This window comes from Peromyscus leucopus, chromosome 1, assembly GCF_004664715.2.
Source record: "Peromyscus leucopus breed LL Stock chromosome 1, UCI_PerLeu_2.1, whole genome shotgun sequence".
Taxonomy (NCBI): Eukaryota; Metazoa; Chordata; class Mammalia; order Rodentia; family Cricetidae; genus Peromyscus; species Peromyscus leucopus.
In genome coordinates this window covers 181,092,017-181,118,697 of record NC_051063.1, presented here as the reverse complement: position 1 = coordinate 181,118,697, position 26,681 = coordinate 181,092,017, and the positions used below count along the sequence as shown (strand labels likewise).

Genomic DNA, 26,681 nt, shown 5'->3' with positions numbered 1-26,681 from the left:
ATATAAGAAAGAAAAATTTTAATTGAGTTGTAAACATCACAAATGGAAAGAATGGAGGTGTCGAAGTGTCTCTTTTCTCCTGTGGTGTCAGGATCTGAGGAAGCATTGGGAAGAGACTAGACAAGGCTTGTATTCTAGAGTGCAGTGACTAAAGGCCAAGGATGAGGGTCTAGGTAGACTCAACCTTCATGCAGAGTCTGTCTTCCCAAACATTTACTGACAGTTATTCCATAGACACCATGAAAAATTCACTTGTATGCTGGGGAGGAGTCATGGGGAAAAACAGCTTGCTGTAAAGCAGAAGGTCCTGAGTAGGGATCCCCAGCAGCCCATCTAAAGGTTTTTCACACAATGCAGGCCTGTTTCCTCATGTTGTGTGTCAGTGAAAAGAGGATCTTTGTGGGTCAGTGGCAGACTGCCTATTCTAAAAACAGAGCTCCGAGTCCAGTGAAAGACCCTGTCCCAAACATAGTAGGGAGAGTGCTTCAGAAAGACACTGGACAGCAACCTCTGAATTCTATATATGTGCACACACATACACACACACACACACACACACACACACACACACACACACATACATGAGAAAGGAACTTGGGTGACTGGGCATGAAAAACTAGTTTGAATGTGTGAATGCAGCTAAAGTCTGGTTTGAATTCTCTGCAAATTGTCTGTCTTCAAAATACAATTATTTATTGAGCCAAAGTTGGTGCACCATGCCTGCAATCTCTGCAACCAAGAATCAAATGCAGCAGAATCATATGTTCAGGACCAGTGTGGGGTACAGAGAACAAAATTATCTCAAACAAATAAACAAGTAATTATTTTTGAGTACTAAAGCTGTGGAATAATCCTTTTCTACACTGTGGCAATTTGTTGCTGTGATTGATTTAATAAGGAAGCTGACTGGCCAGTAACTGAACAGGATAAAGTTAGGCAGGAAAGCCAATTTGAGAATACTAGAAAGGAGAAGTGTGGAGTCTGGAGTAGCCAGCCAGATGCAGTGAGAGCAGGAGGTGGACTTGCCATGCTAATAACATGCTGCCATGTGGCAGAGCATTAATAACGAATATGGTTTAACTTAAAATGTAAGAGCTAGTTAGTAATAAGCGTGAACTATTGGCCGAGCATTTATAATTTATATTCAGCCCCTGAGTCAATTACTTTGGAAGTGGCTGCCAGGTATTTGGGACCAGGCCTGAAGGAGAGAAGCATCTGTCTACATACTGCCCAGATAAAGACAAAGAATTTGCAAAGAGAATTTGGTCAAAATCCACAAAGAAGCTATGGTGCACGGAACTCTCACTGCTTTAGCCAATTCTCCATCAGCAGAGAGTTTAAAACACTTTCATAGTTACACAAAACTCATCAAGAATTGGGAGAAAGGGAGAAACATGGATCAGCAATTAAGAGCAGTTCATGCTCTTCCTGAGAACTTTGAGGCCCAGCACCTACAATGAGTTCAACAACTCCCTTTAACTCCAGTTGCAGGGAATCTTTCAGATACTTTAGGCACTGAATCAATGTAGGTAGAGACTTACATACAGGCAAAACCCAAATACACATAATTGAAAAATAAATAAATTTACTTTAATCTAAAGAAGGAAATGAAAAATCAGCAGAGCATAATAACACATGCCTTAATCCTAGCATCCATGAGCTGAAGGAAGAGGCTGGCCTTGAATTCAAGGCCAATCTGAGCTACATAGTGAGTTCCAAGAAAGGCTAAGCTAGAGTGTGAGACCCATCTCAAGAAAATAGTTGAATGTCAATGAAAAACGTAAGTGTCTTTCCAAACAAGCTTTCAAGCATGGCAAGGAGCTGAGTAGAGATCTCAGTGAGTTAAGAAATTTGCTGGCAAGACGAATGACATAAATTCTTTAATGAGGTATCAAATAGTCAAAGGTAAGAAGTGACTGAAGTGAATGAATGTTGACCTACCCATGTGACCACACATATGCACAAAATGAATTTCAAAAAATTAAATCTCATGTCTAGCAACACACACCTTTGACCTCAGCAATCAGAAGGATGAGGCCAGGAAATGTCTGTATTTGAAGCAAAGTCTGATCTAGATATTGAGCTCCGGTATAGCCAGGAATGCATAGAAAGTCCATGTCTAAAAAAAGTAATACATAGTAAAATTAAGAGAAAGGAAATATTAGGTAATGGAAACTACTAGAAGATGTTTAGCAGAGAGGACAATGATGAGATAAGTATAAGGAAAGGGATGTTGGTTGAGGAATCTTGTAGGAAGTGAGTATAAGTCTGTGCATTTATTATTTCCTCACAAGAGTTAAATAAGGAAAAATATTTTATCATTCAGTTATCAGTGCAAACAAAGTTAGGCAGCAGTAAAACAATTTTCTCTGTAGCTGGAGAGATGGCTCAGGGGTTGCTCTTCCAGAGGACTTGGATTCTGTTCCAAGCACCTGCATGGCAGCTAACATTAGTTTGGAACCCCAGTTCCAGAGTTTCTACCTTTCTATTCTGCTCCCCCTAGGTATTGCAAACATGTGATACACAAACATAGCATTCAAGCAAGATGCACATATACATAAAACAACAATAAACAAATGCTAGACATTTTCTCCAACTGAAGCAGACATGGTCTCTATATTCACATATGGAAGCTGCAAATCATTATGTTAAATGTTCCTATGTCAGGAGAAGGAAATGCATGAAAGTTAGATTCCTATGACCATCATTTCTATTGTTCAGATTATTCAGGAGGTCTCCTGGTGTTCACATTGTAGAAGGACTAAACCAACTTCATATGTGCACCCTGGCGTGCTGGAAACACACACATACACACATATACACACATATACACCAACATATCACTGCATGTGTGGTGTGTGTGTCTCTGTGTGAGTATATATAATATGAAATATAAATAAAATTATATCTGTGTAATTTTATTTATATTTCATATTTTATATATATTGTAATTTTATATATTTATATATAATTTTTAAAAAACTAAGAATTCTAGACTCTTTCATAACACTGAAAAATCATGAGAATGAGTTGAATACATGAAAACTTGAATATAAAGATAAAACATTGAAAAACTCGTTTTGCACCATAACTCATTACTTAAAAACAGATAAACAGTGTAAGGCAATGAGAATGTGTAGAATAAAAATTTGTACAATCATATTATTTAGACAGAAACAAATATTAACTAATATTTACCCACTAGAAGAAATTCCTGTTGTAATAGCAGTATTTACACATGATATTCAGAGGCACTTTCATAGCTAAATATAGTAATAATAAGCTGTAATTAGTCTGAAAAATTCCTCCCTCCTTGCTAAATTTCATCTTATCATACGTTGCTGTGTGGGCTGCTTAGAGAGAAAAGGCATCATCAATGTTACCCAGATCTGAACCCTACTAACTACAATATGAAAATGTTAGGAATTTACATGAAAGCTGGGTATGGTGGTTAACATGTTTAATCCCAACATCCAGGAGGCTTTAGCAGGCAGTTCAAGGCAAACTTCTGAGTTTGAAATGAGCATGCCATATAGGGTGAGTTTTAGTGCATCCAGGGCTATACAAGGAAACCCAGTGTGGAAGTCTTAAGGGAGGAGGAAGAGTAAGAAATTACATCTACCTGTGCATTAGTGGCATGGCTTTTATAATAGTCGCCAAACAATCTTGTATCATGTTGAAGCCAGATACACAGGATCCTATTCGTGGTACTTTATACTCTTTTAAAAACTGAAGACTTAGTGGTCTTAATCCCTGAAAGAACTTTTATCAATTGTTTGCTAATGTGACATGGGATCAAACTGCCTTCTTATATTTATATTTGTACCAATTCTAACCTCCATCATAGCTTAAATATTTACACCTTTAATTTCCCCCTAGTACTTTTTTTTAAAAAAAAAAAAACCTGTATTTTATTATCCCTTGTCCTTAAAGGCATTCCATATATTAACAGTTAATTTCTAGTTTCCTCATTTCTACAAATGCTCCAAGTTAACCAGGAAAATCTAAAGATTCAATGCTAGGGTCCATATATAAGACAAGAAATGAAAGTAGGAGACAGAATTTTGGGGATGAAGAAGGGATCTGGTGGGTTTGTGGAGGTTTTAAAGATGAATTAAGAGTGGATATAATCAAAATACATAACATATATGCATGTGAGAACTTACAAAATAATAGAAATCTGAAAAGTAAAAGTCCATGTATAGCAGTGCCTATACTGTCAGCACTGGAGAGTCAGACATGAGAGAACTGATTTACTTTTGCTGACCAAGCAATATAGATGAATAGAGAAACTAGGGGTTCAGTGAAAGACTCTGACTCAAAAGTATAAGATAGAGACAGATACCAATGTGTACCTCTGGCCTCCACATGCACACTTATATACACACACACACACACACACACACACACACACACACACACACACACACACTATGTTGTACATTGTTTTGGTGAGTTATGGGGTGCTGTTGTTGCTTACTAACAAATTGGGTCGGGAGACAGTGTTGTCCAAATTAGGCCTCAGTGTGCTTGTATTAATGTGTCCTCCAATGTTCTCCCAACCTCAGTCATTGGCAAATGGAAAGGAGAATACTCAAGTAGCATAAGGTTGAATATTCCATGTCCTGGAAGGCAGAAATAGGGTAAAATGTTAGAGAAAATTCACTTTGTTCTTTGAAGTAATGGAAGGTAAATAACTCTTCAGAAGCAGAAGGCTTAGCTACTGTGCATCCGTAAATGTAAACAGGCCTGTGGTGGAAAAGGCTGATGGGAAGGCTCACCCAAAGGCAGACCTTTTGATTGATAGGCTCTGTTCTACCAAAGCTCCAGCTAGCTCATATTTTCTAGGTAGTTCTGGTCAGTGTCCACTGGATGCCATGAGCATCTATCTATCTGATATGGAACTTTACTGCCTTCCTGTTGTTTTCTTTTGCATTCTTTCACTATTGGGGGCTGTGTACTGATTAGACTCAGTTCTTCAAAACTGAAAGCACAGACATTATGGATTGTTCCCCATACAAAACATGCACATACAGAAACACGGGCACAAATTTATATTGAAAACAGGAATTGCATATTGATGAGATGCATGCTTGAAGTGACAGTTATGCACTGCTTTAAAGAAATGGGATTGAAAAGAGAGGTCAATTAAGGAGACAGATCATTTGACTAATGCTGGAAGTACAATTGCTGGGCAATTGGATCATAGCCTAGCAACCCTGGAAGTGCCAAGTCTGCATTCTGGGCCTTCATGCAGTGTGCTGGCATAATTTTATTATGCATCAAAACTACTTTGTGATTTCTTCATATACATATCAAAATGGTTAAAGTCAATAAAACTAGTGACAGTTCATTTGGGAAAGTATGAGGAGTAAGGGAAATACTCATCCACTGCAGGTCAGAATGAAAACATATCTAACCCATATGGAAATCAGTGTGGAGTGGCAGTTCCTCAGGAAGATGTGAAGCTATCCACCCCACAATCAAGCTATAACACTGATGGGCATATAACTGAAAGCATTTTCATCCAACCACAGAGAGAACATTCCACAAACATGTTCATTGCTGTTCTGTGCACAATAGGCAGAAATTGGAAACAACTTAGATGTTCCTCAACAGAAGAAAAGTTGAAAAAAATGTGGTATATTTACATGATTTATTATTACTCAGCCATTAAAACGATGAAAGCAGGAAATTTACAGGTAAATGGATTGGACTAGAAAAAATCATCCTGAGTGAGGTATCCCAACCCAGAAAGAAAATGTGGTATACAGTACCTTACATGAGGATATTACATTTTAAGCTGATTAAAACAATCTACAACCCCCCCAAAAAAAACAGATGTTAGGTATAGCCTAAGAAACTAGGTACAAAGATAAATATCATTAAGGAATAGAAATGTAATAGTTATGGATGGATGGGGAGATGGGACAGGGTCATTAAGTGTAGATGGAGAAGAATGAGCAAAACAATGGAAGGAGTACAGGGAAAGACAGCTAAAATTAAGTGTCATTTGTGGGGCATATGTTAATGTGATTGTATGTGTGCATGTGTGAATGTATGTGAATGTGATCTAACTGCAATCTTCATAAAAGGGGGAGAGAGCATGCCAGCTGGACATCCCTTGTCACCAAATGAAGCCTCCAGTACAGTGATTACATTATATTTATTTGAATTGGTGGCCAAAGGGATCCCACTGGAATCCCCAGCCTTCTCAGGATATTGCCAAAAGTATGGGTTTTTCACCACAAAATGATGGCAAGGCCACATCTCTTTGAACATGAACAAGTTTGGCTAATGCCTACATAGAGCCTTCACCCTTATTTGTTCATGTCTGTAGTTTGCTTTCTTTGTTACATCATTGTTTGGCTTAGGAATCAGGGTAATTGTAGCCTCATAGAAGGAGTTTGGTAATGTTCCTTGTTTTTATTGTGTGGAACAATTTAAAGAGTATTGGTATTAACTCTTCTTTGATGATCTGGTAGAATTCTGTGCCGAAACCTTCTGGTCCTGGGCTGTTTTTTTTTTTTTTTGGTTGGGAGACTCTTAATGACTGATTCTATTTCCTTAGGGATTATTTGACTATTTAAATAGTTTATCTGATCTTGATTTAACTTAGGTATGTGGTACCTATCCAGAAAATTATCCATTTCTTTTAGATTTTCCAGTTTTGTGGAGTAGAAGTTTTTGAAGTATGACCTGATGGTTACCTGGATTTCCTCAGTGTTAGTTGTCATTTCTCCCTTTTCATTTCTGATTTTGTTAATTTGGATGCTCTCTCTCTGCCGTTTGGTTAGTTTGGATAAGGACTTGTCTATCTTGTTGATTATCTCCAACAACCAACTCTTTGTTTCATTAATTTTTGGTATTCTTCTCTTTGTGTCTATTTTATTGATTTCACCTCTCAATTTGATTATTTCCTGGTGTCTGTTCTTCCTGGGTGACTTTGCTTCTTCTTGTTCTAGAGCTTTCAGGTGTGCTGTTAATTCACTAGTGTGAGATTTCTCCAACTTCTTTATGTGGGCATTTAGTGCTATGAATTTTCCTCTTAGCACTGCTTTCTTAGTGTCCCATAAGTTTGGGTATGTGGTATATTCATTTTCATTGATCTCTAGGAAGTATTTGATTTCTTTCTTTATTTCTTCCTTACCCATTGGTGATTCAATTGAGCATTATTCAGTTTCCATGAGATTGTAGGTTTTCTGTAGTTTTTGTTGTTGAAATCTAACTTTAAACCATGGTGGTCTGATAGAACGCAGGAGATTATTCCAATTGTTTTGTATCTGTTGAGGTTTGTTTTGTGGCCACATATGTGATCGATTTTTTAAAAGGTTCCATGGGGTGCTAAGAAGAAAGTATATTCTTTTTTGTTAAGATGGAATGTTCTGTAGATATTGAGTAAGTCCATTTGAGTCATCATGTCAGGTAAGTCCCTTATTTCTCTGTTAAGTTTTGATTTGGCAGATCTGCCCAGTGGTGAGAGTGGGGTATTGAAGAATCCCTCTATTAATATGTGGGGTTTTTCTATGTGATTTCAGCTTTAGTAATGTTTCTTTTACATATGTGGATGCCCTTGTGTTTGGGGCATAAATGTTCAGAATTGAAACTTAATCTTGGTGGATCTTTCCTGTGATGAGTATGTAATGTCCCTCTTGATCTCTTTTGATTGATTTTATTTTGAAGTCTATTTTGCTGGATATTAAGATGACTACACCTGCTTGCTTCTTAAGACCAGTTGATTGGAAAATCTTTTCCCAGCTTTTTATTCTTAGGTAGTGTCTATCTTTGAATCTGAGGTGTGTTTCTTCTATGCATCAGAAAGATAGGTCCTACTTTCATATCCATTCTGTTAGCCTGTATCTTTTTATAGGTGAATTAAGTTCATTGATATTAATGACCAGTGATTGTTCTTTCCTGTTGTTTTTTGGTGGTAGTGTGTGTGTACTTCTCTTCTTTGGGGTTTACTGCTGTGGCATTACCTATTGCCTATGTTTTTGAGGGTGTATCTGACTTCCTTAGGTTGGAATTTTCTATCTAGTGCTTTCTGTAGGGCTGGGTTTGTGGATAAGTATTGTTTAAATCTGGCTTTGTCTTGGAATGTATTGTTCACTCCATCTATGGTGTTTGAAAGTTTTGCTGTGTATATTAGTCTAGGCTGGCATCCATGGTCTCTTTGTGTCTGCATTACATCTGTCCAGGTCCTTCTGGCTTTCAAAGTCTCCATTGAGAAATTGGGTGCTATTCTGATGGGTTTGCCTTTATTAGTTACTTGACCTTTTTCCTTTGCTGCTCTTAATGTTCTTTCTTTATTCTGTATGTTTAGTTGTTTAATTATTATGTAGTGAGGGGACTTTTTTGGGGGGTCTAGTCTGTTTGGTGTTCTATAGGCTATTTGTATCTTCATAGGCATTTCCTTCTTTATGTTGGGGAAGTTTTCTTTTATGATCTTGTTGAATATATTTTCTGTGCCTTTGAGTTGGTATTCTTCTACTTCTTCTATCCCTATTATTTGTAGGTTTGGTCTTTTCATTGTGTCCCAAATTTCTTGGACATTTTGTGTTATAATTTTTTTGGCTTTGATGTTTTCTTTGACTGATGAATCCATTTCTTCTAATGTATCCTCTACACCAGAGATCCTCTCTTCCATCTCTTGTATTCTGTTGGCTATGCTTGCATCTGTGTTTCCTGTTCATTTACTCAGATTATTTTTATTTCCAACATTCTCTCTGTTTTTGTCTTCTTCATTGTTTCTATTTCCCTTTCAGGTCTTAGACTGTTTCCCTCATCTGTTTCCTTGCTTTTTTATGGTTTCCTTTTAGGGATATATTGTTTTCTTCTTCTTTATTTTTCCTTTCCTCTAGTATTTTTATATCGTTCTTCCCAATTTTTGTTTGACTTTTCATTTTCTTTATTGATTTCCTTCACTTTTTTTGAAATCTTTTTCTCAATTTCATTTTTAATTTCTTCTTTAATAGCCTCTAGCATCTTCATGATGTTATTCTTAAGGTTGCTTTCTTCTACTTTTTCCACTTTGTGATGTTCAGGTCTTGCTGTTGGAAGAGGGCTAGGTTCTGGTGATGTTGTATTGCTCTTTATTTTATTGTATATAATTCTGCCTCGACTTCTGCTCATGTCCTTGTGGATTCATTCTTGGTCTTATCAGTGCTCTTGGTCCAGTCAGAGCTAGTAGATTTGGTGTTTCAGGAAGCCCCTCTTGGTCCAATGAGAAGTGGCGGATTCTGCTTCTCAGAAAGCCACTCTTGGTCTAATCAGGGCTGGCACATTCCTTGTCTCCTGAGTTTACTCTTGATCCAATGATGGCTCTTTGTCCAATGAGAGCTCTCTCTTTCTCTGGGCCAGGTTGGAGCTCTCTGGGACTGATGAGAGCTCTCTGTGCCACATAGGAGCTCTCTGGGCCAGATGGGAACCCTCTGAGCCAGATGGGAGCTCTGGGCCAGATGGGAGCTGGGGGCTGGTCACTAATTCTCAGTAATTGGCAGGGGTCTTGGGTGGATGGGTGTGGGGCAGGGCGTGTAGATTGTAGGGTCTGCCGGGGGACTTGGAGAAGGGGAACCTTCCCATGTTAGTTCAGACTGATGACCGGCAACTGAGGTCAAGTTGGTTGGATCTTCCCCAGGGAACTGCTGGTGCCCAGGGACGGGACCTAGGGGCAGGCTTCCCTGGGTATGACCCCAGACACTCACCTCTGGTTCATATGGGAGCTCCAGGCCAGATGGGTGCTGGGGACTGGTCTCTAAGTCACAGGAAGTGGTGGGGGTCTCAGGCAGATGGGTGTGGGGGCAGGGCATGTAGATTGTGGGGTCTGCTGGGGTGTCTTGTAGAAGGGGATCCCTTCCCGATGGCCAACAACTGGGGCCAAGTTGGGCAGGTCTTCCTTGTGAATGGCTGATGTCCAGAGATGGGACCTAGGGGCAGGCCTCCCTGGGTATGACCCCAGATACTCACCTTTGGTTTGGATGGGAGCTCTGGACGTGATGGGAGCTCCTGAGTATATTTTATAGCTTTCAGTTTGGTGTTTTTGTTGGATTCTTGAGTGTAGGAACAAGTGGATCTCTGATTCTTATACCTTCACTTTCACTCTTTTTCTTCTATTTGTCATTTTTTAAACACCAATCAATCAGTTTTTGTCTTATGTTATCATATTTTATTATTATCCCTTAGAAGTCTGTTTTTTTTTTCAAGTGACAGACAGAAAGGAAGTAGATCCAGATGGGAGAGGAAGTGAGAGAGAACTGGGAGAGGTAGAGAGGGAAAATCATAATCACTGGATATTATGTGAGAAAAAATAATCGGTTTTCAATACAAGGACACTTTTTGAGAAAAAATGTTTAGCTATAGATTTAATGAATTTTCTGTCAAAATTCTGGTGTCATAGTTCACAGGTTCAGACTATATTAACAGGAATAGTATGAAGCCACAAAACAGGACAATTATCTAAGGCAATCCTAAGCGGTAAGAACACAGCTGCAAAATCACAACACATGACCTCAAATTACACTAAAGAGCCATAGTGATAGAGATAGCTTGCAACAGGCATAAAATCAACAACAAACCCATGGAACAGAACTGGGAAACTGGATAAAAATTAACAAAATTATGATAACCTAAATGACAAAGATTGAAACAGTGATTTTAAAAATGTTTCAACTAAAAAGAAGTAATTTTCCAATGGATCCACAGAAGAATTCTGCCTGCTATTCTAAGAACTGACACCAATACTACTCAAATCAGTAAAAAAGATAATGATAGACATCTTAAAAAAACTTTTGATGTAACTAGGCTTTCCAAGTAACTCAAAAATCAGTTAATTACACAACAAAAAAAAAATTACAGAGCCGTCTCCTGAAGACCGTGAATGCAACATTTTCTCAACAGAAAACAAGCAAACAACATTCAATAGCTTCATTTCAAATTAATTTTTATACAAGGTACAAAGGATATAAATGACATATTTTTTATATTCTAAGTTTCTAGGGGAGGTGCTCTTCTTCCCAGACTTTGTTAAGCAGTGCTGCTAAGGGATTAGATCAGCTGAACAAGAATTTCTCATCATTGGCTGCAAGCATGGTATTTGGAAAGGTACTTATGAAAAGGTTTCTGCTACTGGTGCAGGTTGAAGCAGTTGCGACTGGAGCAGAGCATTCTGAAACACAAGTTCATGGGCATCCATGGTTTCAGTCTTCCTTGAAGCTTGAGAGGCAGGGCCTTCAAAGTTGCTATGAAAGCACCAAGCATCTTAGATGCCTGACAGGATGAAAACTACAAGAATGGTGACTATATTGGCAGTGAATTAGCTAGCTCTTTTGCTTATCACATGGGAAAGAGGAAGACTCTGTAAGTTGAAGAGTATAATGGTCACACACAGGATGATCAGCTCATGTCGGCTAATTTAGCCAGCTGACAAATCTCCCATGATTATTTTTTTTTTTTTAAAAAAACAACTTGCTGCTACTTACTTATTTTTCTGTATTGACCTTTTGAGGGTGATGGGTGAGTAAAGACATGAACCCACATAAAACATCATTTACATATTTAAAATAAATTGAACAATGTGTATTCCTGATCCAGGACCAAATTAATCTGAACAGAGTGGAGTAATGATTCATAAGAACAAAGGGCCCCAAAGAAGGAAAACACAGAGAAGTAAGGCAAGCGATGTTCAAAAGCCACCAGCTGTGATTATACAAAAGAGCAATGCAGCCTTGCAAGATGGAGGAGAATGTATAAAAAAACAGAAAGGTAGACACCAGTGTCAGGATGCTCAGGGTGGCTCTGGACTCATGGGAGGTTCTGCTGGAAGTATGAGTGCTGTGGATGTGTTGAACCCTCTGCTTGTGTCTGTATAGAATGGCAATCATGAAGCTGCTGGTCCCGGTGATGAGCAAAGAAAAAAGGACTTCAGGGATCATCACCATTGCTGCAAAGAGTGAGTCACTGATTTCATTGTGCACTACAATAGAGCAGTGTCCAAAATCTCGTGTTCTTGTCATATTTTTGTTACTCCTTTTGATAAATGGGTATATAAAGAAAATGAAATGCATTGATATATAGAAGAACCAGAGGAGGATAATGAAGCAGCCAATGTACTTGGCAGCTTTGACTCTAAGATTCTTCCAACAGGATTCTCTGGGACTGATGCTCATGGCCTGGAAGACACTCAAGAGACAGGAGGTTCCAATGGACACACTCCGGCCAATTCTTTGAATGTATAAAATTAATCTACATCCAAAATCATTCAATAATTGCCTCCACAGAAAACGAGTCATTGTGTGGGGTACTCCTGCAGAAAGAATGATCATGACATTGGCTGTCATTAGATTCATGAGAATCAAATCTGTGGGCTTCAATGTACATTCTCTATAGTAAAGGACTAGATAGTAGAATATAATAGAGAAATTTCCCAGAATTCCAACTGTAGTTTGTGACAAGAAAATGATTCTGATTATGAGGTTCCACAAGTTCATTATGTGTTTTGGAACAATTTCCTTTAGATTTTGGACAAGCTTTTTGTCTTAGCAAAATGAATAAAACAAATACATGTGGATTTATTGTGGAAGAAGGAACCTTTACTGCTAAGAGGCATAAATAGAGAATCCTTTAAATTCAGGAGCTGATGTGCAGCCAAGACCACATAAAAAGACCTCATCCCAAAGTATTGATTGTAGTTGCTTTCCATGTATGTTACTCTAGGATTGCTCAATACCTCAGAATGCCTGTATTGCTAGTAGAATGTTCATTAATTTTCATAAAAATGTAGCATTGGGGACAATATGATGTTGGACTGTAAGAAAAAATGAAAAGTGACAGCATAAAACAAACATAATTCCAGAAAATACTTATATTTGCTAGTCCTTATATTAAAGAAGACAACTTCAAAAATTACAACAAAATATAAATATAATTATTATTAATGTACATATTATGTAAATTAAAACATAAGTAATGAGAAATGTATAATATCACTCTGAGTATATCTGTGGTCTTGTGACAGGGCCAAGTTTCCTCCATCTTGTCTCAACTGGATCCATCTTTGGTATAATTTAAACTCATCATCCTTTTCTTAGCCATTCCATGGCAAGTCTAATGGAAAAGGATCCAACCTCATTCTTGAAATTGGTAGTTGAAATGTGCAGTTAACTGCACGTTTTTGTATTCTGTCAACCTGCTTACTTACTATACCCACCGTATTCATACTCTTTTTCATTTTGCCAATACTCTATTTAGTATTTTATTATTCTGAGAAGAAACATGTTATACAATTTCATTTATGTTGCAAATCTAAATATTTTTATGGGCTATAGTTCTGTGTCTTTTTTTAAATTAAAATAGAGTTTTGACATTGTCCTTTTCAATTCCTCCAACCCTTCCCAAGTGCCCACACACACCGTCTTCTCAGATTCATGGCTTGTGGTCTTTTAATCTAATTGTTGTTACATAAATGTGTGTGTATGTGGTGTTTAATTTTACTTATATGTATATGATTTCAAGGTAAACCATTTGATACTTGAAAACCAATTAGGGACTTCATCCCTTGGGAAGTCTGTTTTCTCCTATTCTTCGAAATCTCTTGTTGTAGCTTTTACACCTCAACAAAGAAACTTCTCTTCAAAAGCAAAGAGACCTTGCATTAATTCAACTGATCAAAACCCAGAAACAAGTATTGGTGTAGTGTCAAACACCAGTTGATTTATGTATAATGCAAGTTGTTCACTCAAGGCTCAGGGAACATTGTTGTAAAAACCCAAGAAACCAAAATGTGCTGTGAGACTCCATCTCATACAAATATTGGGAAAACTGCACCCATTAAGTCTCAAACTGGCAGTCTTTTTTTGTTTGTTTGTTTATTTTTTTTGAGACAGGGTTTCTTTGTGTATCTTTGTGCCTTTCCTGGAATTCACTTTGGAGACAAGGCTGGCCTCAAACTCACTGAGCTCCGCCTGCCTTGGCCTCCTGAGTACTGGAATTAAAGGTATGCACCACCACCACCCAGCTGAAATTGGCAGTCTTAAAAGGGACACCAAGAGACATGCTAATACTGAAGGAAGAATCTTAACGGGCCCTAGAATCCCCACTTACAAGAATTACCTCACAACTAAATTTACTTTTTACATCATCCAGTTTCAATCATGGGAATTTCATCCTGCAGAACACTCACAATTGCCCAGTGGCACACCATGATCAATGATGGAAACTCATAACATAGACTTTTACCTGACAATTTCAGCCTGAGGGAATTCTGTGACATTATTACTGGGGCAATTGGGAGGCTGCTATTGACCAATGGGAGGAGTGTGCACTTTGGTCAGCAGAGACCATGCACCAAAGACCATGAGCAATGTATGCATTAAGGATTCCACATCATGAAGGAAGTATATGGAAATTTTGCTATAAGTGAGGTGATAGCCTACAGGAAAAAGAATTTGTGAACAATTGGCTTCAAACATTCAGTGGAGTCATTTGTTCAAGCATGATCTGCAAGCTGCTGAGAAACTGCAAGTGAACAATCTAAAATCCCAAACTCAGTGCCAGAAATGCTACAATGATCTTTTTTTTTTAGTAGATTTATTTTACAACATCATTTAGTTCAACATAATAGCCACAGATTCCCCTGTTCTCCCACTCTCGCCCCCCTCCCCCTCCCCCCACCCCACCCCCCATCCCCACCTCCTCCAGATCAAGGTCTCCCCCGAGGACCAGGATCAACCTGGTAGACTCAGTCCAGCCAGGTCCAGTCCCCCCCTCCCAGACCGAGCCAAGCGTCCCTGCATAGGTCCCAGGATTCAAACAGCCAATTCATGCAACAAGCCCAGGATCCGGCACCAACACACAGCTTCCTCCCAAACAGATCAAGCCAAATGACTGTCTCACGCATTCAGGGGGCCTGATCCAGTTGGGGGCCCCTCAGCCTTTGGTTCATAGATCCTGTGCTTCCATTCATTTGGTTATTTGTCCCTGTGCTTTATCCAACCCTGGCTTCAACAATTCTCGCTCATATAAACCCTCTTCTTTCTCACTAATTAGACTCCCAGTACACCACCAGGGGCCCAGCCGTGGATGTCTGCATCCAGATTCCTCAGACCTTCCTTGGATGGGGTTTATGGCACAACTAACAGGGTGTCTGGCCATCCCATCACCGGAGTAGGTCAGTTCCTGCCGTCTCTCGACCATTGCCAGCAGTCTTTTGTGGGGGTATCTTTGTGGATCTCCGTGGGCCTCCCTAGCTCTCTGCTTCCTCCCCTTCTCATGTGGTCTTCATTTACCATGGTCTCCTATTCGTTGTTCTCCCTCTCTTTTCTTGATCCAGCTAGGATCTCCCACTCTCTTTCCCTCGACCGTCGCTCTTCATTGTTCCCACTCATGACCAGGCTGTTCATGTAGATCTCATCCATTTCTCCTTGTCTTTTTTGGGGTCCCGTTTTCCAGGTAGCCTCACTGGTGATGTGAGTAGCAGTCCAGTCATCCTTGTTCCACATCTAGCATCTTCCTATGAGTGAGTACATACCATATTTGTCTTTCTGAGTCTGGGTCACCTCACTCAGGATGATTTTTTCTAGATCGATCCATTTGTCTGCAAACCATATGATGTCATTGTTTTTCTCTGCTGAGTAGTATTCCATTGTGTATATGTGCCAAAATTTATTTATCCATTCTTCAGTTGAAGGGCATCTAGGTTGTTTCCAGGATTTGGTTATTACAAACAATGCTGATATGAACATAGCTGAGCAAGTGCTCTTGTGATATGATTGAGCATTTCTTGGGTATATGCCCAAAAGTGGTATAGCTGGATCTTGGGGGAGATTGATTCCCAATTTTCTAAGAAAGCGCCATATTGATTTCCAAAGTGGTTGTAAAAGCTTGCATTCCCACCAGCAGTGGAGGAGAGTTCCTCTATTTCCACAACCTCTCCAGCATAAAGTGTCTTCAGTGTTTTTGATCTTAGCCATTCTGACAGGCGTAAGGTGGTATCTCAGAGTTGTTTTGATTTGCATTTCCCTGATGATTAGGGATGTTGAGCAATTCCTTAAATGTCTTTCAGCCATTTGGGTTTCCTCTGTTGAGAATTCTCTGTTTAATTCTAAAGCCCATTTCTCAATTGGACTGTTGGTCGTTTTGATGTCTAATTTCTTGAGTTCCTTATATATTCTGGATATCAGTCCTCTGTCACCTGTGGGGTTGGTGAAGATCTTTTCCCATTCTGTAGGCTGTCGCTTTGCCTTGTTGACCGTATCCTTTGCTCTACAAAAGCTTCTCAGTTTCAAGAGGTCCCATTGATTGATTGTTTGTCTCAGTGTCTGTGCTACTGGTGTTATATTTAGGAAGTGATCTCCTATGCCAATGCGTTCAAGACTACTTCCTACTTTCTCTTCTAGCAGGTTTAGAGTAGCTGGATTTATGTTGAGGTCTTTGATCCACTTGGACTTAAGTTTTGTGCACGGTGACAGATATGGATCTATTTGCAGCCTTCTACACGTTGATATCCAGTTATGCCAGCACCATTTGTTGAAGATGCTTTCTTTTTTCCATTGTACACTTTTGGCTTCTTTGTCAAAAACTATATGTCCATAGGTGTGTGGGTTAATGTCAGGGTCTACAATTGGATTCCATTGGTCCACAAGTCGGTTTTTATGCCAATACCAAGCTGTTTTTATTACTGTAGCTCTATAGTAGAGCTTGAAGTTAGGGATTGTGATGCCTCCAGAAGTTGTTTTATTGTACAGGTTTCTTTTAGCTATCCTGGGTTTTTTGTTTTTCCATATGAAGTTGAGTATTATTCTTTCCAGGTCTGTGAAAAATTGTGTTGGTATTTTGATGGGGATTGCATTGAATCTGTAGATTGCTTTTGGTAAGATTGCCATTTTTACTATGTTAACCCTGCCTATCCATGAGCATGGGAGGTCTTTCCATTTTCTGACATCTTCTTCAATTTCTTTTTTCAGGGACTTAAAGTTCTTGTCATATAGGTCCTTCACTTGCTTGGTTAGTCTTACCCCAAGGTATTTTATGTCATTTTTGGCTATTGTAAAGGGTGATGTATCTCTAATTGTCTTCTCATCTTCTTTGTCCATTGTATATAGGAAGGCTACTGATTTTTTTTGAGTTGATCTTGTATCCTGCTATGTTGCTGAAGGTGTTTATAAGCTTTATCAATGCCTGGGTGGAATCTTTGGGGTCACTCAAGTATACTATCATGTCATCTGCAAATAGGGAAAGCTTGACTTCTTCCTTTCCAATTTGTATCCCCTTAATCTCCTTATGTTGTCTTATTGCTCTGGCTAGAACTTCAAGTACTATATTGAATAAGTATGGGGAGAGTGGACAGCCTTGCCTCGTTCCTGATTTTAGTGGAATTGCTTTGAGTTTCTCTCCATTTAATTTGATGTTAGCTGTTGGTTTGCTATATATTGCCTTTATTATGTTTAGGTATGTTCCCCGTATTCCTGATTGCTCCAAGACTTTTATCATGAAGGGGTGTTGGATTTTGTCAAATGCCTTTTCTGCATCTAGTGAGATGATCATGTGGTTTTTTTTCTTTGAGTTTGTTTATATGGTGTATTACGTTGATGGACTTTCGTATGTTGAACCACCCTTGCATCCCTGGGATGAAGCCTACTTGATCATGGTGGATAATTGTTCTGATGTGTTCTTGGAGTCTGTTTGCCAATATTTTATTGAGTATTTTTGCATCAATGTTCATGAGGGAGATCGGTCTGTAGTTCTCTTTCTTTGTTGTATCCTTGTTTGGTTTAGGAATCAGGGTAATTGTAGCCTCATAAAAGGAGTTTGGTAATGTTCCTTCTGTTTCTATTATGTGGAACAATTTAGAGAGTATTGGTATTATCTCTTCTTTGAAGATCTGGTAGAATTCTGCGCTGAAACCATCTGGTCCTGGGCTTTTTTTGGTTGGGAGACTTTTAATGACTGTTTCTATTTCCTTAGGGGTTATTGGACTATTTAAATAGTTTATCTGGTCTTGATTTAACTTAGGTATGTGGTACTTATCCAGAAAAATGTCCATTTCTTTTAGGTTTTCCAGTTTTGTGGAGTAGAGGTTTTTGAAATATGACCTTATAATTCTCTGGATTTCCTCAATGTCTGTTGTTATGTCCCCCTTTTCATTTCTGATTTTGTTGATTTGGATTCTCTCTCTCTGTCTTTCGGTTAGTTTGGATAAAGGCTTGTCTATCTTGTTGACTTTCTCAAAGAACCAACTCTTTGTTTCATTAATTTTTTGTATTATTCTCTTAGTTTCTAATTTATTAATTTCACCTCTCACTTTGATAATTTCCTGGCGTCTATTCTTCCTGGGAGACTTTGCTTCTTCTTGTTCTAGAGCTTTCAGGTGTGCTGTTAAGTCACTAGTGTGAGATTTCTCCAACTTCTTTATGTGGGCATTTAGTGCTATGAATTTCCCTCTTAGCACTGCTTTCATAGTGTCCCATAAGTTTGGGTATGTGGTGTCTTCATTTTCATTGATCTCTAGGAAGTCTTTAATTTCTTTCTTTATTTCTTCCTTAACCCATTGGTGATTTAGTTGAGCATTATTCAGTTTCCATGAGATTGTAGGTTTTCTGTAGGTTTTGTTGTTGTTGAAATCTAACTTTAACCCATGGTGGTCTGATAGAACACAGGAGGTTATTCTAATTGTTTTGTATCTGTTGAGATTTGCTTTGTGGCCAAGTATGTGGTCAATTTTAGAGAAAGTTCCATGGGGTGCTGAGAAGAATGTATATTCTTTCTTGTTAGTATGGAATGTTCTGTAGATATCTATTAGGTCCAATTGGGTCATGACATCAGTTAAGTCCTTTATTTCTCTGTTAAGTTTTGATTTGGGAGATCTGTCCAGTGGTGAAAGTGGGGTGTTGAGATCTCCCACTATTAATGTGTGGGGTTTTATATGTGGTTTAAGCTTTAGTAATGTTTCTTTTACATATGTGGGTGCCCTTGTTTTTGGGGCATAAATGTTCAGAATTGAAACTTCATCTTGGTTGATCTTTCCTGTGATGAATATGTAATGTCCTTCTTTATCTCTTTTGATTGATTTTAGTTTGAAGTCTATTTTGTTGGATATCAGGATGGCTACCCCTGCTTGTTTCTTAAGACCATTTGATTGGAAAGTCTTTTCCCAGCCTTTTATTCTTAGGTAGTGTCTGTCTTTGAATTTGAGATGTGTTTCTTGTATGCAGCAGAAAGTTGGGTTCTGCTTTCGTATCCATTCTGTAAGTCTATGTCTTTTTATAGGTGAATTAAGTCCGTTGATATTAAGGGATATTGATGACCAGTGATTGTTCATCCCTGTTATTTTTGGTATTAGTGTGTGTGTACTTCCCTTCTTTGGGGTTTACTGTTGTGGCTTTATCTATTGCCTGTGTTTTCGAGTGTGTATCTGACTTCCTTCATTTGGAATTTTCCTTCTAGTGCTTTCTGTAGGGCTGGGTTTGTGGATAGGTATTGTTTAAATCTGGCTTTGTCTTCGAATGTCTTGTTCCTTCCATCTATGATGATTGAGAGTTTTGCTGGGTATATTAGTCTGGGCTGACATCCATGGTCTCTTAGTGTCTGCATTACATCTGTCCAGGTCCTTCTGGCTTTCAAAGTCTCCATTGAGAAATCGGGTGTTATTCTGATGGGTTTACCTTTATAGGTCACTTGGCCTTTTTCCTTGGCTGCTCTTAATATTTTTTCTTTATTCTGTACATTTAGTTGTTTAATTATTATGTGTCGAGGGGACTTTTTTGGGGGTTCTAGTCTGTTTGGTGTTCTATAGGCTTCTTGTATCTTCATAGGCATTTCCTTCTTTAAGTTGGGAAAGTTTTCTTCTATAATTTTGTTGAATATATTTTCTGTGCCTTTGAGTTGGTATTCTTCACCTTCTTCTATCCCTATAATTCGTAGGTTTGGTCTTTTCATGGTGTCCCAGATTTCTTGGACATTTTGGTTCATGACTTTGTTGGCTTTAGTGTTTCCTTCGACTGATGAAACTATTTCTTCTACTGTATCTTCAATGCCAGAAATCCTCTCTTCCACCTCTTGCATTCTGTTGGTTATACTTGCATCCGAAGTTCCTGATCTTTTACTCAGGTTTTCTATTTCCAGCATTCCCTCTGTTTGTGTCTTCTTTATTTTTTCAATTTCCCTTTTCAGTTCTTGGACTGTTTCCTTTGTTTGTTTCATTGCTTTTTCATGATTTTCTTTCAGTGCTTTATTGTTTTCTTCCAGGACTTTATTGTTTTCTTGGAGGGCTTTATTGTTTTCTTCTAATTTGTTTGCCCTTTCCTCTAGTTGTTTACAGCGTTCTTCCAATTTTCTTGTTTTTTCCTCTATACAGGCCTCTACCTTCTTCATGAAGTTACTCATAAGGCTACTTTCTTCTGCTTCTTCCAATTTTTGGTGTTCAGGTCTAGATGTTGGAGGCGGGCTAGGTTCTGGTGATGCTGTATTGCTCTTCATTTTGTTGTATGTACTTCTGCCTTGACGTCTGCCCATCTCCTTGTGGTTTCTTCTTGGTCTTATCAGTGTACTTGTTTCAGAAAGAGCTGACAGATTCAGGAAGACTCTCTCTCTTGTCCAAAAGGGAGTTCTCTTGTCCAACTCTCTGGTCCAGAAGGGAAGTCGAGGGCAGGCTCTGGTCCAGAATGGCAATCGGGGGCAGGCTGGGACCTCTGGACCAGAAGGGAAGTCGGGGGCAGCCTGGGAACTGGGGGCCAGTCTCTAAGTCTCAGGAAGTGGCTGGAGTCTCGGGCAGATGGGTGTGGGGGCAGGGCGCAGTGATTGCAGGGGCTGCCGGGGGGCTTGGAAAAGGGGATCCTTCCCGGTGGGGCTAGAAGGGGAGCTGTCTGGTAGCCAGAACCTGGTGCCAAGTTTGGCAGGTCTTCCCGGAGTGGCTGGTGCCCAGGGATGGGGTCCGGGTTGGACCCAGGTACTCACCTCTGGTCCAGAAGGGAAGTCGGGGGCAGGCTGGGAGCTGGGGGCCTGCTACAATGATCTTGAACAAAAAGTTTAGAAACTGTTCTGGAAATTAGAAGATAGCAATCAAAGCTGCATTTGGGAGAAGATAAATGAGGACATAGTGTATCTTTTACAGAAAGAGGAGTGGTGGTTCTATAAAGAGGAAAATAAAGAAGAACACCACAGTGTTCTCTGGAGGCAGCAGTTACTATGGAGAGGCTGAAGGAATAGAATCAAGAGTGATGAAATAAGCTGTCTCTACTCCATCACAGGTGACCCCCAGGGATCAGAAACGGTATGATTCTGAAATTACACAGACAAAACAAAGAAAATTACTTCCAGAAATTGATTGATGTCTTATGACTGAAGGAAAGAAACCTTACAAAAAAGTCAAAGAGTGAGAAAAGTGATATTTGCACAAAGGAGAACATGATCTTGAGTAAAGCAAAAACAGCTATGCCAACACTTACAAATTCAAAAGATAGTGATAAAAAGATTGATAGGCTATCCCAAAAACTACCACTTTCAACATTGTACCCCCAATGACTTGTATCACTGCCATTTTACAAATAAGCATAATGATACTCTTTATTTCTCAAAATCAGATTCATATGATTGATAAATATGAAATCAAAAGGATTTCATATATAACAGTAATTAAAAATATCTACCTTGAAAATGATCTTGCTCTAACAAACATGACTGTATGATACAAAATGCATTCCACCTTGGTAGTTTCTCCTTCTATCTGGCATTCTAGGGAGTTATGCTAAAGTATTTTTCTAATTATAATTTCAGATCATTTTTTTAAAAAAAATTCCACAACCTTTGCTGAAGAAAACAATAATAAACTCCTAAAATCATATAGACTAATAGAAACACCAAAATGTACAATAGTTGTTGATGGAGGACTCCATTGATAAAAGGCCTGGACAATTAAAACATTGTCTGTCCTCTGATATGTTTACCAATAACTCTGTTTCCTTCAACAATGCAGCACAGGTCTGTTTTGGTTAATTAGTTAACAGATTTTTTTTATCATATTTCAGAACTGATTTTGCTTTCTCTACTATGATTCACAAGTTCTGCTTCACTTGTAAAATTCTTCTTAGATGCATGGTTATGATGTTTTACTGCTTGAAAATGTTCATGACAAGAAAGAAGGAAAGAAAGAAAGAAAGAAAAAAGAAAGGAAGGAAGGACAAGAGAGAGAGAGAGAAAGAAGAAAGAAAGAAAGAAAGAAAAAGACAGAGACACAGAGAGAAAGGAAATGAAGGAACAAAGGAAGGAAAGAAGGAAAAGAGAAGGAATAAAGGAAGGAAGGAATAAAGGAAGGAAGGAAGGAAGGAAGGAAGGAAGGAAGGAAGGAAGGAAGGAAGGAAGGAAGGAAGGAAAAGAGAAGAAAGAGCGGAAGGAAGAGATGAAAGGGCTAGGAAGGAAAGAAGAATCGAAGGGCTGGGTGGTGGTGGTGCACACCTTCAATCCCAGCACTCGGGAGGCAAAGCCAGGCAGATCTCTGTGATTTCTAGGCCAGCCTGGGCTAAAGAGGGAGTTCCAGGAAAGGCACAAAGGCACAGAGAAACCCTGTCTTTGAAAAACCAAAAAAAAGTATGGAAGGAAGAAAGAAAGCAAAGAAAGAAAGAAAGAGAGCAAGAAAGAACAAAAAGAAAAAGGAAGGAAGGAAAAAGGAAGGAATTAAGGAAAGATAAGAGTTTTGGTTAAGGTTGTTGGTTGTATGGAGCTAGTGTCTGTTCTGTACCTGTTTGTCAACCATGATTCCAGCAAACATCATTTAATGTTTGTGAATGTGATACTGCCAGAGGAGTAAGTCCATTTAAATTTTCCTTAGAACCCTATCAAAATCATGTTCTTTAATTTATGCATTTGCTGGCTTTATCTGACAATAATGTATACATAGGAAATATGAAATCATTTAAGATATACTCTGCCCAACAGGGCACAAATGAAAACACAACATCCCAGGAAGATTTTAAAGTTCTACCTACTTGCAGTTCTTTTTCTTTCTGAAAGGCTAGGCATATTCCCAGAAAGATGATACCAGTGGATCAATCTGGCCACATCTGTGAAGATGGTAACAAATTCAATATATTGGCAAGATGCTTCATCTTAAGAGCTCTGTGGCATTTGAGACTACTTGGATGACAATGACTAAGAAGAATATATACTACCTGATTTGGTTTGGGTATCTGGGTATACTTCTGCATTCAGTGTAATGAAGAAATAAAACAACAACAAAAAAAACGATAAAGAAAAGAAACAGTGACCACCATCCACCACAGTGACCACCATCTACCACAGTTACATGGTTGATCTTGCGTTCAGATCTGTGAGGTCAGTCTGCACAATTCTGGAAATGGGTGTTTTTCTTCACAGCTATAGCATTAGCACACAAAGTTGTGTTGTGGTTACACTGGTCACATGCACAGAAATCCAATATTCTCACTTGTAAATGTTCACTTTATTTTAAGTATTAAGAGTTAAATGTATATTGGCAAATACAATTTTTAAAAAAGATTTAATTTTATTGAATGTACATTAATATGTATCATTCAAACCCTACAGCTTTTCTTACCTGATCATGTTTCATGTTAAGGATCAGCACAGACCTAAAGACCAATACCAGTGCTAACGTCCAACTGATTTTAATTTTCCCTTAACAGTGAACATAGTCCTAATTCACTCAGGGATCTGGACAACAAAAGCACATCTTAGGTGTCCAGTTCCCTAAATCATGCCTGACTATCTTGTATTATCTTTCAGTTCCTTATATTCACTGACATATCAGTCAGAAATGAGAGCATTTCTCTAGTATTGCATAAAAGCCTGTCAGTTGGGGACCTATCTTATATTGACTCATATGTGTGCATTTTCTCTCAAGGAGAGGTGGTAACTTGCATTTCTCAATTTCTCTGCTCCCAAAGCTCTCACACTGTTCACATTAGTCCCTTTTCAGTGACTCCATGAGCCAGGGTATGAGAGATGCCTTCCTTCATAGTACAGAGGACTCAACAATGTAGGCAGTTCAGAGAGAAAATATGCCATAACATTTATAATTTCATGTACTGGACAATGATGAAGACCCCTTGTCCATACTCAATCTTAGAAATATCAGTTTCTATGGATTAAATGTTAGACTTCACGGTTGTTTTCTACCGCTTCATCTGTACTCTCCCTTCTAATATCCTAAACATTGTGAGAAATGGTGGGTGCAATTTTTATCAGTTAAGTGTATAAATAAAATAAAATGCACATGAAATAAAAGTAGATATATTTTTAAAAAGTTTTCATTTTGAAATAAATATTCATTTCCTAGACAAATGCTAAGTGCAAATACGGCTTTTCGGATTTTAATAAAGTGCAGTGTTCTAATCGTGGTTTGTGGTGACAGTTGTTCTAATTCACAGATTGATTTCACAAGCACAAGTTGTACCTGATATTTATGATGCCACTGGAAAATATGCATTGTTTTCAATGATGGTTAATGGCTAGAGTGGTAACTACAGATGAATTACTAACACCATTACTCTGTGTAAAATGCAACACGAGATACTAATGTGTGCTGAAATAGCATGAGAAGAAAATTATGAGGCTAAAATGTTTTCTTAAAATTGTGAATATACCTGCTACTTTCTATGTTGATTTGTCTATTATAATAAAAATTGTAACACACTCAATTAGAAAAGCTTCATGAATGATACATAACAAGGAATCCGAAGAATATGAGACCTTAAATATTGTCTAATTTGAAATAAAAAAGCTAAGCATGTATACAAAGGTAGATGGTTGTATTTTCCATTATCAACAAGGATAAAACAGTGATAGAAGACATGTCAGAACTTTGTGCTTAATACTAGAATATGATTCAGCCAGGGGAGATAACCCAAGACACATTTATTTCTGGCTGTCATTGTTGATATTCATTCTACAATTTGCCTTCAGTGTTACCTTCCAAAGTTCAAGAAGAAGGTTTCAAACTAGTCATTCCAAACAGACTGGTCATTCAATACAGACTCAGTTACTGACCCTATAACTTCTAAATGTAGCATTACATTAAAACATCCTTTAATCCAGAATCAGATTCAAATGCTACTGCTTCCAAGATTGTACAGTTTTTACATTCAAATATGAAAGTTCTCTATGGGCATAAAACTATACTAAGTTCAGCTATAACAATCATGCTGCAAAGATAGTCTACATGTCATTTAACATAAGATAAATTATCAAATTGACATATTTCCACATTTTCACAGATGTATTGCATTACACTGGTGGTACCCACAGTGACCTGATGTCAGAGATTTATATTACAGTAAGAACCAACAGGGACTGGCCCAAGGTTTGGTGTGCCTATTTTTGGCTCACCTCTTAGCTATGGAATTATTCTTCTGATTTCTCTGTTTGTTCCACAGATCTGTTTCGCCTCCACATTCCCATCACTGAAGATGAACACTTACTCATGCTTCTCTTCTTTGCTGGGTCTAATGCTCAGGTTAAAATATGAAGTACTCCCCTGGCTTTTGGCCACTGAACAATGTTGGATTCACTGGGCAGATTAACAGGCATTAATGTAAGGGAGTCACTTAAAGCCTGAGGTAGAGGTCTGGGATTCTGTGACCTCACCTCCCTCTAGAACTGCAATTTTCATATTACCTACAATGGGCATGACAGTGGATGGGTTTAAGAGACCAGGTCATTTATAAAACTTTGTTTCACTTGTTAATTAACAGACACTTAAGAGTCTTTTGCTGAATCTCTCCAAAGACACAAGGTGTTTTGAAGAAGCACTGAGTTTTCTTCATCCCTGAAACTTTACAGGGATCATAGGGAAGGTGCTAGAAGGTTTGAGGTCTGATTCATGAGAAAGTTATAGAGATCTCTGAGTCCCATTGGATCCATGGTTGTCTGCCTTCTTCCAACACAAATCAACTTAGATTTTTTTAAGGTTTAGAATATTTACTACATAAATGTTTCTTTTAGTATTATATTAATGCCATGTGTATTTTAGCCTAGGGCGCCCATCCATTATATCCTTTTCTAGGTCTTATCCCTGCACCAGTTTTCCTTCTAAATCTCATGTTTTCCATAAAAAAGAAAAGAAACTGAGTCTATGTAATAATGCTAGTATGTGCCTAGTGTAGTGGCATCTCTGAAAGCGTGGGTAGATTCTTAAAGGTCAACTCCTTTAGGAAATCTGACACTTCCTTTCCCAGAAGCCATCTGTGGCCAATAGCTCTTCAGCCAAAAGTGGGACTTATTGACCACCTCCACTGTGCTGGGATCTTGTCTAGATTGATCTTGTGAAGATTTTGAGCATACTGTCCTAACATGTGAATTCACATGTGTAAATGCCCTGTTCTCTCCAGACAAAATCTGCTTCCTTGGAATTTTATTTCACCACTGGTTCTTACAAACTTTCTACCTTTTCTTCCATGATAATCCTTGAGTCTTGGGAGGAAGAAGTGTAGTATAGATATGCCATGGTCAAACTGGGCCAGAGACTCTTATTCTCAGCACTTGGAATGAATGTGGGCCTGAGTGTTAATCACCGTAGTATGCAAAAAGAACCTTTTTTGATGAAGGATAAGGGATAGACTAATCTACCCGTACAAAAATAATTTACTGTTGGTGGAGCATTGGCAAGCTAGCCCTGAAGGCTTGAGAGTGGGAGATATGGCCCTTCTCTTCTTCCATAA

At 38.5% G+C, this 26,681-nt stretch overlaps 1 protein-coding gene across 1 annotated transcript; it reads right to left on the bottom strand.

Annotated features, from left to right (window-relative positions):
• Positions 1-11,477: 11,477 nt before the first annotated feature.
• On the bottom strand, positions 11,478-12,494 carry LOC114710881 (vomeronasal type-1 receptor 4-like). The gene has a single exon (XM_028895176.1). The coding sequence runs from the start codon at positions 12,483-12,485 to the stop codon at positions 11,478-11,480; it is 1,008 nt and encodes a 335-aa protein (XP_028751009.1). The 5' UTR covers positions 12,486-12,494.
• Between the last annotated feature and the right edge of the window lie 14,187 nt (positions 12,495-26,681).

What these genes read in the sequence shown, in the direction of transcription:
- LOC114710881 (XM_028895176.1), bottom strand. Translation starts at nt 12,485, where the DNA reads ATGAACTTGTGGAACCTCATAATCAGAATCATTTTCTTGTCACAAACT.